The sequence below is a fragment of the Falco biarmicus genome, chromosome 13, assembly GCF_023638135.1.
Source record: "Falco biarmicus isolate bFalBia1 chromosome 13, bFalBia1.pri, whole genome shotgun sequence".
NCBI classification, from domain to species: domain Eukaryota; kingdom Metazoa; phylum Chordata; class Aves; order Falconiformes; family Falconidae; genus Falco; species Falco biarmicus.
In genome coordinates, this window is record NC_079300.1 from 26,815,700 (window position 1) to 26,830,931 (window position 15,232).

General features: G+C 39.5%; 1 protein-coding gene across 13 annotated transcripts in view; it reads right to left on the reverse strand.

The window, feature by feature from the left end:
- The window catches only part of GIGYF2 (GRB10 interacting GYF protein 2), a 79,126-nt gene that overhangs the window by 19,991 nt on the left and 43,903 nt on the right, over window positions 1–15,232 (reverse strand). For 9 of the 13 annotated variants that reach the window (XM_056357979.1, XM_056357982.1, XM_056357981.1 and 6 more), the window contains 6 exons: window positions 9,043–9,222; window positions 2,548–2,765; window positions 2,297–2,459; window positions 2,010–2,210; window positions 1,305–1,495; window positions 539–698 (listed from right to left, as the gene is read on the reverse strand). In XM_056357979.1, the coding sequence (XP_056213954.1) occupies window positions 539–698; window positions 1,305–1,495; window positions 2,010–2,210; window positions 2,297–2,459; window positions 2,548–2,765; window positions 9,043–9,222 (1,113 nt within the window). The remainder of the gene's footprint in view (window positions 1–538; window positions 699–1,304; window positions 1,496–2,009; window positions 2,211–2,296; window positions 2,460–2,547; window positions 2,766–9,042; window positions 9,223–15,232) is intronic. The other 4 variants (XM_056357978.1, XM_056357975.1, XM_056357977.1 and 1 more) reach the window with 2 other exon arrangements.

Sequence of the window (15,232 nt, forward strand, 5' to 3'; positions counted from 1 at the left end):
CAAACATGGAACAGTTGATAGTATATGAACTAATAATGCACTGGCTGCAAGCGCAATTTAAATTGAGATCACACACAAGCACTGGCTTGTGAAAAATAGTTTCCTCTTTGCTCTAGATTCTAAACAAGTTAACCTTCCCTGTATACTCAATGTCTTCAGGCTGAGACTAGAAAACAGACTTCAGTGTTTCTCACAGATTCTTCAACAAGCTATGGAATGAATGGTCATATTCTTGTTTTGTTTCTACAATTAGCTGGAAATCTGATAAATACTAGCATGAAAAACATTTTAGTCTAACCTCAATTTACAGAAACACGAAATGATGGCTAACCTTAACCACAATAAAGTATAATTCTGGACATCAGGCATGCTGAGCTGATGGAGCAGTGATGAGTAGATCTATTTTCAAAATCTAATTCTAGAGTGGCAAACTCCCTGTACGGTTTTTGTAACAACAAGGATCAGTTATCTGTTGGTGGTAACTCTGTGAACTAACAGTCTGTGAAGCAAAGAGGAAGTGTAAAGGGCACAGACCTACCCTGAATTTCTCCTTGTGGATCTTTGTAGTACCACTTCTGCATGGCTTCATGGAACAATGGCATAGAGGAACCCTTTGCTCTGTGCTCTTGAATTTTTGCCGCTAGTCTTTCATCATCAAGGGCACTGTCCTGCAAGTACGCCACCATTTTCTCTGCTTGCTGCAGGAGACATCAAAATGAGCAAGGAATACAAGAGTTAGATGTGTGCTTACAGATTTGAAAATGAGTGCACCAAATACAACAACCTTGTACTACCCAGTGCTCAGTCTACCACCTTATCAGAATCCTGAATAAGCATTCACCTGCTTAAATAAAGCTTTCAAACAACTTGCCAAGGTCTCACAGTATCACGGTGAAAACCAAAACAGGTATGGGAACACCAGCAGGAAAAACGCTCAATATTCCAGCAGTCACTAAACCCTCTTGAACGCAGTCTGTACATAATTTATGTATTTGTTAACTTTTTAAAAAACATATAGGGCATACCGGTTTATGGTTTCTCAAGGCAAATGGTAAGGCTACTTGACAGTGGTCACAAGCACTAGGATCTTTTAACAATGGGTACAGTACCCTTATTCAGAAAAATACTACATAGGCTTTAATTCTTAAAAAAATAATGGAGGAAAGAAAAGTAGCTTTTAGTATACATTGTGAAGTGTAATGTTTCAGCTGCACTTCTGTTTTTATGAGCTTTAAGTATTTTTTGCATTCTACATTACTCCAGTCTCATCATTGTCAACAACAAAGGAATTTGAGAAATGTTACCTGCTCCAGATGTTTGAGGCCCTCTTCATCATCTGGATCAGTAGGAATGTTGCCCATGCCTGGAGCAGCTGTGACAGGTGTCTGAACCGGACGCAGAGCAGGATTTGAATTGGAAACAGGAGGAGAAAGATGAGCAGGAGAAGCTGTGTCTGCAGAAATCTGCGACAAGGGTTGAGCAACAGAAGCCAAATCTAAAGAAAAATGTTAAAATTAGTTCATTCTCTTTAACGTACATGAAAATGACTTAAGAACTTACTGTAGAAAACATTCAACAGCTCAAAGCTGGCACCAAAGCAGAAGTATTTTCAGATCTTCCTGTATGTATCACACATTGGTACTGTGTACAGCACAGGCACCCAACAACTTCAAGCAACAAACATTTTAGTCCAAACAGTGTGGAATTCAGCACACTTTAGCATATCCCATTCCCTGGCCACATACATTTGTCCAGACTGACCTGCTCTAGCACATGTAGAGCTGTACCAGTGAGGTACATCCAAAATTAGCTCACACTTTTCTAGACTGTGTTGCAGTGTGAAGTACCAGTGCACTGTAACTGCATATCCAACAAATTCTCTATTTACAGACCAGTTGGTGAATTCCAGCTTTTCATCACCATAATCCAGTCCTTGCCTCTTAACAGAGACCAAGACTAATCGCAATGAGTAATGGAAACTTACTAATTATATTTATCAAGTTTATTACCTTCCCCTCTGCTGGACATTTTGGCTGGTGGTGTATTCTCTGTTCTATTCTCTTTATCTTCTGTTTTTTCTGTTCTTTCTGGCACAGACTCTTCCTTCCTTTCAAAAAGGCTTGTCTGCAGTGGGTCTGGAGGCTGGGATTTTGGCGGGGTATCTGACCTGGCAGCCGGTGAAGATGTTTGGACTGCTTCTTCCACTGCTTCTGTAACATTGCATGGTTCTATGTAACTGAATTAACAGAAATTACATACTGCAGCATAGAACAGATGCATGAGAAGTCCCCCTTACCTGCCACTACTCTATCTGTTTTCTCCCCCTCTTTCTTGGTGGTCTTTTCATGATCTTTGGCTTCTTCATTGTGGCTCCCTTCAGAGTCTGATCTTTCTTCCCCTTCTTCCACAGGTCGGAAGTCCATCTCCTGTTCCTCAGGGATCGGCTCCTTCTGCACCTTCTACAATGTCAACATAATTATCCATAATCCACCCAATGTAACAGGACATTTACTCAAAGTGAACAAAGGGCCCAAGACAGCTTTTCACCTTTAAAGAGAGAAACGCCCCCGAGGAGTCAAATGTTCCCATTTCTTCTTCTGCATCTTCTAAGCACCACTCAGGGAGACTGTCCCTGTCGTCATCCATGCTGCCACTCCCACACCGTACTCGTCGATAACCCCGTTCATCATCTCGTTCCCGGAAATCAAATTCAAACCTCCGTCGTCGCTCCATGTGTTCTCGCCAGCCTGCAGAACGAGGGCCGTCTAAGGCAGGGGGAAAGTAACTTTACAAGACAGTCCCGGGGGTAGTAGCTTACTTGGCAGGGTGAAGGGGTGGGTGAAGAGATCACAAACAGTGACAGAAATTCAGAAAGCCCCTACAGGATACAAACCACTGATGAACAGACATCTCAAAAGGACAAGGTAAAGAAAAGGAGTGTCTTACCATCAACCAGGAGACTTACAAATATTGTCCACTGTATATCTTCACATTATAAATTTCATGATAAGCATTAAAAAAACCCAACATGTAAGGCTAAGAAAGCTGGGCTGCATAATTTACAACATGCTGGAGCACCAAAATCAGAGAAGCAACACCAGGATGCTGATTGAATTTATCAGCCGTCCATCATCAGCTTTGATTTTTTCTTTGGCATCTTTGTAAGAGTTTATATTTTCTTTTAGGCTATCTGCAGAAGTCGCATCCTGAACAAACCACCCATGCTTTTATCCTCTTGTCCTCAGAGACACTTTTGTGCATTTATGCAAGAAGTGGATTGATGACTGTTCAAATACCTTTGAAAGTACTGTTAAGTCTCTCGAAAAAGTCATTACAAAAAAAGTAAATTTTTAGCCATGGAATACCAAAACATGGAAGGACAGTAAGAAAAGAGGAAAAACTTCCCAAATTAAATTAAAAATTTAATTTCACTTTTCTTTCTAATCCATTCAGAAGACATCTTCATTCAGCCAAACTTAAAATCCTGACTACAATAATGTTATTTAAACTGTAAAAAACCTGCTGTTAAGGAAAAACTGCAAGTGAAAGGATTGTGAATAGCTTTACATCCGACAGAAGCCATCTTTACCAGAAAGGCGCAATGCAAAAATGAAAGCACCTTAGTCTTTAGTGCTTTTAGTGGTGACTGCATTCTTTTCTGAAGGAAAAAAAAAAAATTTTGTCTTAATTTGTGCAATCAGTGCAGTCTCACAGTTTATCAAATGGCTACCAAAAAAATCACAGTGAAGAAAACACTGTCCTCTATTCAATTTGCTTCATGTGAATGAGGAACACTTCCACATCAAACCTAATACCTTAAGTATTAATATTAACCATGCAAAAATCCACCTTTGTCTCACAAATACAGGAAATGTAAAACAACCTCCTTCTAGAAACACTATGAACTTTAAGATTGTATTTTAAGACGGAAACACAAAAGGTTTCACTTTAACAAGGCCTTCACTATACCATATGTGTGCATTTGCAAATAATTCCACTGTGTAGCTTAAACTGTGCTTCTAGTTATGCCACGGAAACAAATAAGTGAAATTTTTGGTACGCAAAACTGTCAAATCAGTGTTCCAAGGCAACCTTTTTAATGTCATTAAGGAAAGACATAAGGTACAGTAAGCTTGCACTTATCCCATCTTTTCTGTCTGCTTTAAAGTAGTTCTTAACATCTTAGGCCTGTTATGTCAACATCTTGTTCATCAATAACTTCTCAAAAAATATGTAAGCAAAGACAAAGGCTCGCTAAAGATGCACTAATGGGGCGAGTACTCCAGAGAGCTCAAGTACACTTTTAGACACTTAAGATTCAGCTGGACAGGGTGCTGGGCCATCTTGCTGCACCATGCTTTCGCCAAGGTTGGACTAGATGATCCTTGAGGTACCCTCCAACCTGGTATTCTATGAAGCAATAACCATTTCGGGCATCCTCTTCAGAAAGGATCCCCGCACCATGCCCCAAGCACCTCTGCCCACAGCACCCTGGCCTCCGATTTCATGCAGACTCCGGAGGTGCAAGTTTCTAAGGGCCTTTTCAAGTGAGTCATACATATGAACATCTCATTAAAACGGTGCTCAATTTTATAAGAACAAAAGCATTTCTGGGAGCAACCAGCAACTAAAGCAGGGCAATACTGTCTACCTGAAGGAGAAGGCCTGACGCTGAAATCCCACTGACATGGCATCAGAAGCAAGCGTTATGTTTACTTCCACCTTCCTCATCAGAAATATCTACACATTAAAATCATAACTTCCTTTGGAATCAGAGAGACTTTTCCAAGGTTTAAGTGTGAGAGGCTGCTGACAACCAGACTGCATTTCTGATCAAAACCCACGGGCAGACATCTCCTCAGTACAGCAAGAAATGTCTGCCTCAGATTTCCCAATACGTGGAAAAACAGAGCTATGGCCTGAACCTGGCAATGCCATACTGTACAAACAAATTAATCTCTCTGCTTATTTGCCATCCTGGGACATGCAAATAGCCGAGCATCTCTTCTTCAGCTCTCTTTTGTATAGCAGAGGAAAACTTGGTATTAAGAACTTTCTATACAGCTGTAAATGGGCCATCCTGAGGCCATGCACTGAGAAAAGCCTCTGTTATTTTTACATGGTTCACATCCCTACGCCAGGAGCACAGGCTTTCTTCACAGTGGGACCCAGAAACAGTTTTTGAAGATGAATTTAAGCACCTTGTTAATTCTAGGCATCTTCAAAGCTCAAATTAACAACTTTAAAGAGATTTTGTTTACGTATGGTCTGTTTGCAAAGATTTACTCACACAACCTCCCTTCATGGCCCACACATTTTCAGAGCTAGGTGGACAGGCAAGAAGATAGGTGGAGCAGACACTTGCCCTTGTTTCTTAGTAACAACGAAAGTTTTGAAAAGCCTAGTTAGAGAACCTAGTGAGCAACTCAGGTCTGAAGTACAGGGCTGCCAATCTTTAAAGCAAACCACAAGTAAAGATAAATCTTACATTCTTACCTAAAGTTTTTTAACCAACAGTTAGGACAGAAATAGTTTCAAATTCAGTCCTGCAGTATCATTAGACACCAGATATATGATCAAGATTCCCAGTTAAAAGAAATTATTTTTAAATTTATCCCTTAGTATTTATGGTGATATTATAGGTGAAAAAGGACTACTGGCTGTTTCAGGAAATCCAAGTACACCTTAGTCTCAACTATTAATAGCTATTTATCTCATAAGATATATTCTCTAATTCAGAAGAACTTCCCATGTATGCTAAACTGGTGCTATCTACTCAATAAAAGACAAAGGAATAGTACGCATATTACTTTGGGGGCATATATTGGATATGAACCTAATTTTTATTTTGCTCCATTTTAGAGCAAGATTCTCAAATGTACTTAAGATTCAAGAAGTACACAGCACAATGCCCAAAAAACAAGAAGTCTACTTGATTCATAGCAGTTGATGCTGAAAATAGAGTGAACCAAGATTAATTCAAAAAGCCTTTCAAAAAAAGCAGCAACCCAAAAAGAAATAACTTTATATGAGATTACAAACTAAGGCCTCTCTCTAAAATGCTTTTTAGGAAAAAAAAAAATCTTAGTACAGCTGCTTAAACAAAGACAAAATCGTATCAAAGAAATTTTAGGTAATAAGAGATTATTCCTATTCCTTAATGATGACAAAAAACAAAGCCAAAACACTCTACACCTCATTCATTAGTTTTGAGACCAAAAAGGTTTGTGTATCTATCTGATAAAATGGACTTGCTATGCAAATGTAAAGGGCAATCACTGCATGAATGCAAGAACCGGAACAGAAAGAAGGGGGTCTTTTAGGTAAGCAGTCATTACATCGTTAAAATAGATGGCTAAAAAGAAGTCATCAAGAAGACTTTGAAGCAGCCAGTGAATTTAAAGCTATGGTCACATTCTTCTTACAGATAGTTAACCTGGTCTAAAGATCCTATTTTCACATCTACAAGAGCAACAGTACCACATCTACCCAGAACCACCAGCAAAACAACTTTTTCATTGTATAAACCATGAAAAGAGGTCTTCCCATCAGGCTTCTAGTCCTAATGCACAGACAGTAGCAGAAAAACTAGAAAACCCCATAAACTCTGACTGGAAAAGCCTGGTGATGCAATCCAGTTTTCATGCTGCAAAACCAAACAACTTTACATCCTTCTGAATTAAACAGTTGAAGGAAAAAAACATTAGGCTTGTCCATTTTAAGGAGAAGGATTGATCTGCTTCTTTACAACCAATATTCAGAAGATCCCTTGTCTCATATGAGGCATAGCCATGTGAGAACAGTTTAAAACACAGCATGGACACATGACAGATCCCTTCAACTATGTCAAGAAAGTTAACTTTAGCTACAATAAATCAGACCACAGAATCTGGGAAACTACACTTAGGGGCACAAGACTGCTTCAACAGCAGCAGACCGTCCTCTTGATCCTTTGTGCCTATTAAAAAACCACAAAATGAGCAGATTTAGGTCAGCCATCCTGCAGTAAACACAGCTGAAGGAGCAAGAGGAATTCAAAAGCTGGAAAAACAATGGTCTGTGGGAATCAAAGTATGCTTTGCTTAACAACACAAGATAAACTCAAGCCTGACAACTGCTACGTTCTTCTAAACTGTTCTCACCCAAAAAAACCTAACCCACAACCAAGCAGCATACAATCTAGTAGGGAATATGCAGAGCCAAGTCAAAGGAAGGTCCGGCTAAACAAATGACGACAGTACTCTACAGACATTTCTCTATTTTTAGTAGGACACATGTTTAGTACTATTAACTAATACCAAAATAAGTACAAAGAAACAGTTTAAGCCATGCCAATTTGAGTTAAATTCATTGTTTACAGCAAGAATGTGACTAAAACCATTTTGATGGTCCTGCGGCTACTACTAACAGAAGAATTCAAAATACAGCTCTGACCAAAGCTGAGAGACTAGTACCATACAGCTGCAACTTGGTCTATCTCAAAATTAGCTAATTCTAAGAATTCTGTGAATCTGCAGAGAACAGGCTTTTTATTATACCTGCTAAAACTTGTAAATGAAGTTAAGTTGTCTATGACAGAAGAAATTCAATAAGTAGTAATATTTACTATGATGGAAATAAGATGAATTTTCAAAACCTTTCTCAGAACATCTAAAGCAGTTCAAGACATGAATGAACTTCTGAACTTTGAGGTCTATGCTTCCTTTTAAGCTAAAGCATGCAGGCTTGTACTTGCAAAACACTCTACTCCTAAGTATCATACTGCATCTGATCATCATGAGATACAATCGTAGCTGGCCTGATGTCATCTGAACTACATAACAAAGCAGCAGTGTCTAATGAACAATCACAACCAAACACTGGGGAAAACTGCATTCTTTAAAATTTGCCCTTTAGCTCTGCTCTAAATAGAAAATATCTGATAATAAATCTAGCCTTGGGCTCGCTGCTAAATTTTAGTACAAGCTAACAGTTGTTTGAGGGCAGAGTAATATGTAGCTGCGGAGAGGGTTAGGAACAGAGGTAATGGTTGCTCACAACCATTACAGTACTGAAAAAGTCCTTTGACATGTTGGAAAGGGTGACAGACCCATTGCAAGAGCAAGCATGACACTAACTGAAGTAAAGATGTTGTCTACCTCGGCCCCAAAAATGTCCATGCTTCCTTTGCTTCCCTACAAAGATGTAACTGTGCAAGTGCCACAATCCTCCCTTGGTTCCCCAGAGGCTTTCTGCAGCCAATAAAATTAGCTAAAACTAGGATCCACAACAGGTATGACTGGCTAGCAAGATCTTCTCCAAGTAGAAAGGGGACGGGGGGGGGACGGGGGGGTGGGTAGGGCTTGAGCAGAGGGGATGTTTACTCAAATACCAAGCTCTGCTTTGTATTTCTCCTGCAACTCTAGCAATGGAATGCTGGAAAGCAAGTAAACCAGACCAACTTTGTCAGACCAGGCCAGGGGAGAGTCACACCAAACAGATGCTTGAAATTTACTGAGACAAGACATCCTGTAACTAGCTACAAGATCCATTCAGCAACATATTTTGAGATTTTCCATGGATCCCTCTTGGCATTGCAAACACATTTGGAAAACTAGAAAGAGGCCAGCAACCTGAATTGTCGTCAGCATTGCTCCACAGCCTTACATACACCACCTCATGTGGGTAACTTCTCTGGTCCTCAGCATCACAGCCACAGAGAAACGGTACTATGAAAAAAACCCTGGTTTTACCTGACACATACACACCTGGAGCACAACACAGACAAGCACACACCTGAAAAACACTGTTCCCTTAAATACATTAGGGCATTGAAGACATCAAAAAGAAAACAAAAAGCATGCAATTTTATGCTAACCATTTTGTGACCAAGAGCCCCATGTATGACAAAACAGTATTTAATAACTAAACCCGCGTGAATCTTACTCATTTTTGTCCCAAACTTTATGTCACCTCCTTTTCCTCTGCTTCCCCCATGCCTGGATTCACCCACTGCCCCTTTCCTACAACCATGGCTGCATTTTTCTCCAGATCTCCTCTCACCTGGACTGTGAGGACGCCACCTCTCACCATCCCTCCGTGACCCAGCCAGTCGCCAGCCTCCATCATCATCTTCCCCATTCTGTTCCTCCCTGAAGATGCGCCAGTTCTCGCTCTCAGAGCGTATAAACTCATGCTTCCTCCCCGTTGTTGCTGTCCCACCTTCCTCAAAGTTTGGTCTCACTGCAAAGAAAACATGCCAGTGAACACACATCCCATCTTTAGGAACCTGGAAACAAAAGGGTTGAAATCTTGCTCCCTTTGAGGCAAAAATGCACCAGAAATAAGTGGTGATAGGAACCTGGGAGAGGAATGGAAGTTCATGGAATGAAACATATGACAGGTAGATTTAGGAAATCCTGCTATATCCCTATGTTCCTTAGGAAGGGAAAGGCTAAGAAAAAACACAGAAGAAAGCAAAGCATACAAGAAACTATGACATGGATAGGAAAGGCAGAGGAGGAAAAGACAATAGTTTGAGACACAGGGAAGCATAAAAGCAAAGAAGCCAAAGTATGCACAAAGAATAAACTGCTGTATCATGAAAAGGCTCTTGCTAAAGGAAAATGGGAATGCAGTAAACTTAATTATACACATTTTATCAAAACCAAATATATTTGCTACTTCTGTAATAAAAAGAATATGAGATGTATATATTTAATCGAGTATGACGTACAGCATTCTTGCAATGTTTTAGGGACGACTGAAAATGTAAAGTAGGATTAAGGATTAAACAGGAAAAACACAGCAGTGTTAACATCATCATGTGAATCCATTTTCTGGAGAGTCAAGGTCAGCATATTAAGAGTTAGAAGCAACTATGATCAAGCTCAAGGACAAGTCTACCAGAAGTTCAGGATACAGGACAGTCTTTCAGTTCCTAATTCACATTATGTTATATTTAAATTAAAACATAAAATCCCCAAGTACTTAATGAAAAGCAACACTTGCCACAAAATGATGATAATTTTTTTATAAAAAGTATCCACAACATACACCAGTAACGCAGGCTAGACATACATGCTGCTTTCACTGTTGATTCATCCTGACAAGGATACACCACCACAGAAATAAACAGTAGTACTAGCTTCAGGACTTTTGGATTTTCTATTTCTTCAAATGTGTTTAGCTGTGTAGCAACAGAATTCTCACAGGAACCATGGTGATGCTGCTTCTTCACTGGTACTATTAACCAGTGTTAACCTGAAATTGTGTGGTTATCTGTAAAAAAAGTATTCAAGTACTAGAGAAAGGAATACTTAATTTTCCTTCTCAGTCTTAAAATCCAAAAATACAAGATGGTATTTATTGAAGATTGCATAGTATGCCTACTTGCTTAGACAGGAAAAAACAAACAGAAAGCATGACTAGGCACTAAGATTCTGGGGGTGGAAAGAGGCATTTTTAAGTTACTTAGTTTAAGGATAGGAGATTGCATTCTCCTTTCTCCACATCACACAGTTTTTGCATTCAATAAGAAAGATGAGGAAACAGGAGTAACTGAAATTTATGGCATATCAAACCTCTATTTAGAACTTAGAAATTCTTCCTACCTAGAGATATTGCACTCTGGAGAGAGGAAACACGCTATCGTTGGACTTTGCATGTATCTTGGAGAAGAACCAACATCCTTTCTCCACCATCTTAAAACATTAGACAAAAAAAACCCGTTTTTTTCCTCCAGCTCAAAGTTTTCCACAGTATATTAGTTTACAGAGGGACTATAGTGAAAGAGTACAGGTGGAATTCAATCCAGACTAGAAAATCCAAAATGTTTCCAGTTTCCCATACTCCAGGTTTACATGAAACCCTTTTACTGTTACAGGAACAAGTTTCTACAAGAATTTTCAAGATGGCAGGGCCCTTGACCTATCAAGCAGGCAGGAGAGGCAGGAAACGCCCCAAAGTTTAAGATGCAAGAGCTCTTCCAACCTGATGACTACCTGAGTGACTGCAAGTGATTACTTGAGGCCCTCAGAAAAGTAAATGGAACACCTTCCTCTTGTGTCTATATAAAAAGCTAAAGTTATTGGCTAACGAAGTACACCATCACTACCAACAGGCAATCTCAGCTATGAAGCCAAACATAGCCCAGATACACATTTACTTCATTGAAGGGGACATGTGGCTAAGGATAACTTCTTTGAGAACAAAATTTTTAAAACTGTGTATTTTGGAAGTCTCTGGTGATACTGGCTCTGAAGAAAAAACATAATAGAATCGATTGCTGGAGACACTCAACTCCATTTGGTAGGTGCAATGCTGGCAAATTTACTTATCTGGAATGGATAAGCCTTTGCCGATGAAGGTCAACCACATTCTGTTTTCCCATGCTTCACATAAAACACAGGAAGGCAACAAGCCAGACAGAAAATTTAAGTCTGGGAAATACAGGGTGGTGGTTTGTGGTTTTTTGGGTTTTTTTGGGGTTTGGGTTTTTTTTTTTTTTTTTTTCATTTTAGATGTCTGAAAAATATCACCCAGAAGAATCTAACAGGAAGTTTAGGGAAGCCTCTCAGTATTGTGCCTTGGATGGGCTTCACATAGTAGAAGACTAGGAGACAAGAGCTACAGAGCCAAGTCAGCTGAACCTAACACACAGAGATAGTGGCCCAGGAGTGAGCTGCAATCCAACAGACCAGATGAGCTTAAGACCCAGACAATAAGGAATATGCCTCGTTCTTTCTGAACTTGTATTAGAATGCTACAAGAAAGAAGAAAAATGTCATTTTTATTCTGCAGCACAACACACTCGTTTTTTCCTCACTAAAAAAAGTTACCAAGAGAAAAAGGTTACTCAACTTGCTATTTTGAGACTAGAAAAATATTTTTTACGAATGTATCTATTATTTTCATCAAAATTCACAGCTACTACCTCACACATTCAGTAACATTGAGAGATTTTAGACTAACGATTAAGAAAAAAAAAGTTACTTCTGTCCATTACTAAGTTCAGTTGAGATTCTGGAGACAGCTCTTTAACACTGGGAAGCTATCAGTTCACAGGCTCTGTTCCACTCTTCCAAAAACATTTTGGGGGAAAAAAAAGTTACCTAAACAATACTGTGAAATCTACTCTGCCACTGAATATGCATGTGTTTTTAGCCCCTCTGCAAATACATACATGCTATAGACATACTCAAGGCAACAACTCAGGTCGTCTTAGTCCTTAAGACAGCTGGGTTTGCCCCTAAGAACTGAACTATAGAAGTCAGGTTTTGTATTCAGAATTTGCAGAAAATGGCATCCCCACTTGCTGCTGTGGGGCTTGAAAAACACATCTCCACAGAGGTGACAGACCATCAAACGCTGTCTGCCAGGATCAGACACAAGTGGGATTCTGCCCCTCCCTCCTCTGACTTTCATTGCTACAGCATTAGAAAACTAAGAAACATAGGGTTTTTTAATATATATGTATATATATGTGCTTAGAAGGGGTCAGTACTATATTTACCTGAGGATGGTATCGCCTATGATTCTGAAACCTGTCTAAACACAGCAACACTCCAGTGTGTCACATCAGATGACTGTTCCAATGCTACACTTCAGTGGAATTGAGAGAAAATGCTGTGTATCGTGACACACAAGGTTTCTGGTACTACAACACCATAGCAAGCAATATTCAAAGACAGCAAGGTATGTGTCAAAACAGACCTGCATTAGATGATCTTGAACATTAGACAGACCAGCCTGTCACAGGTTAAGGATCAGAAAAATCAAGCTACCCAGATGACAGAAAGACTGTGATAAAACTGTATACAAGGATACTTCTGCAGCTTACATCTAAACTCATAACTTCCAAAGTCCTAGCATATTGTCTTTGCAAACTATTCCTAGACTTGAGAACATTCATTTCAGCTGAAATTACTTAGGTCAGAGGGTCAGTATTTGGCAATGTTTTAAGGATGAAAAAACTAAAATGCAATCTATGGTTTTGCCTTGGACTAATTGACTGGACTTCCTGAAGGGAAGGAGCAGTAAAAGGGCACCTCTGTTCAAGTCTGTCACAAAGCCAGCAATGGTGTTTACAGAAAGTAGAGCCTACTGATATCCAGCCAAAAAAGCCTACAGCTGTGCAACACTGAGCTGAAGGGAGACTAACTGCAAAGAACAAGACTGGGATTCTGGAACATAGCCCCATGGCAACACGTTTCTGAAGACGACTTACTAACAGAATGGCAAGTAACTTCTGTTCTCCATGCTGTCAGTCCATGTTTCCTATGACATGGTCACTGTTTGGAGAGAATAAACACCAAAGCGATGATTTACAGCAATACTGCTTCCTCTAAAGAGGGGAAAAACTAGGGAGAGTCTATTAAAGTGCTTTGACTTGCTCTCTAATTTCTGCTGCATACTACACTTCCTTAATAAGGTAAGAAAAACCTTTGCAGCTAGTGTTTTTAAAGAAATTCAAATGACTTTGCCTAGATGTGTAATTTTGTAGCTCATTTTACAGGAAAATAAGACAAATGGCCTTAAGATAATGTTTCTAAAGGACTACCTTCTCATTAAGGACAGTATTTGACATGCTAGGGGTATTATAAGAATACATATATTGTGAAGCAACCCACTTGTAACCAAAGTCAGTGACAGAGATACAAAGTTTTGATGTCTATTTCTAGCTTTACATTTTGTCTCCATACAAAACTCAATCTCAACAGTACATCTCAAAGAAATACTATTCAAGTATCACTCCGTATTTTTTGCTAAACTGACCATTATCCACTGTCATGACTATGGGTGAACCAGTAAATTCAAAGGAATTAGAAGAGTTTATTTTTATTTTTATTATTATGTTAAGAGAGTTTAATTTCATAACACACACCTGGAAATCACATACTCTAGCTATTTCATCTGCTGTATGATTGTGTTAAGATTTTCAATCCATTCACTTGAATCAGATTAGAAAACCTGTGATCAGACACCACCCACCCTCTACAGTACAAAATATGGTTTGTAAGAAAATACTACTTGTAAAAAAAATATAGCCTCTTCTATTCACAAGTGGGATGTCTGTAGCGGAAGTTCAACTTTGTGAAGGGTGAAGGGCAAGTCACACTGTCCCACAGGCTTGCCACAGTGGTGGCAGTCCCCTTGCACTAGATTATTTGCCCGCGTTCTGAAGGTCACACTATGCCTATCACAATTTTTAGTGCTGTGCCTGAACATGTATTAATGTTCCATACTAATGAAGCAAAGAATTAATATTTTGCAATTTAGGGTTTGAGGGAAGGTTAAAGGGAAAAAAAATAAAAAAAGAAGAGGGAGGATTTTGTTTCCTAAGCAGGAAAGTCTACATTAATAATTTTCCCAGCAGGCCTTCAGTAGTTTTACTGAAAACAACTACAGCCTTTGTTTCACAGATCCTCTTACATCTGTCGTTCGATCAAAGCCCTCACGTCAACAGCTCACCAAGGGAAAAAAAATTAAAAGTGTGAAATACTACTGCATTACAAAGCTGTCCTCAGAGTTCGTTTTAGTAGTGCAGCATGCTGACCACTCTGCATGGCCAGTCAGCTAAAACATCTTCCCTGAATAACTCTTCTCATTTGCTAAGTAAGAGAGAAAACAGCACAAGTGAAAGTGGTTTCGTTTACTGCATGGAATCAGCAACCCACTTAATCTGCACCGTTTCATTCCTAGGCTTTAGCAAAATCTGAGATTAATTCCATGTTTTCACAAAGGAGCAACATGGAGATGGAAAAGTGGCCAGATCTGCATCTTCTGACCAGCATTAAGCTACAGTTCAGTAACACCCTCCAGACACCACCGGCTGTACCATTAGCTGCAGCCCAGCTTTGTTAAGACCAACACTCAGGAGCTCAGGACCTAATGAGAAGAGGAAGAAGTGGCACTAGACAAGCAGCAGTGAGACACTAGTGTCTCTCTTCACCTAAACAAACAGTAGTTGACACTGGTTAGAGAGAAATTATCTGAAAAGTGTGTGTTTTTCAGCAGCACTACAGGAACTTTTCCCATTCAGCTTTTCCAGGGGAATTTTGGCCTTTTCAACTTTAACATAAAACTTTCAGATTATACAAACCTAAAAAATTATCTTGATTAAGGAGGTGAGGGGGAAGGCACCCCTTCTCCAAGTAAGTGTTTGAGGATTTCTCCTTGGCTGCTAAGGGTTTGTGTTGGGTAAAGAAATGCTCCTAACAAACCAGCATTCTTTTCCACATGATCAGAGCTA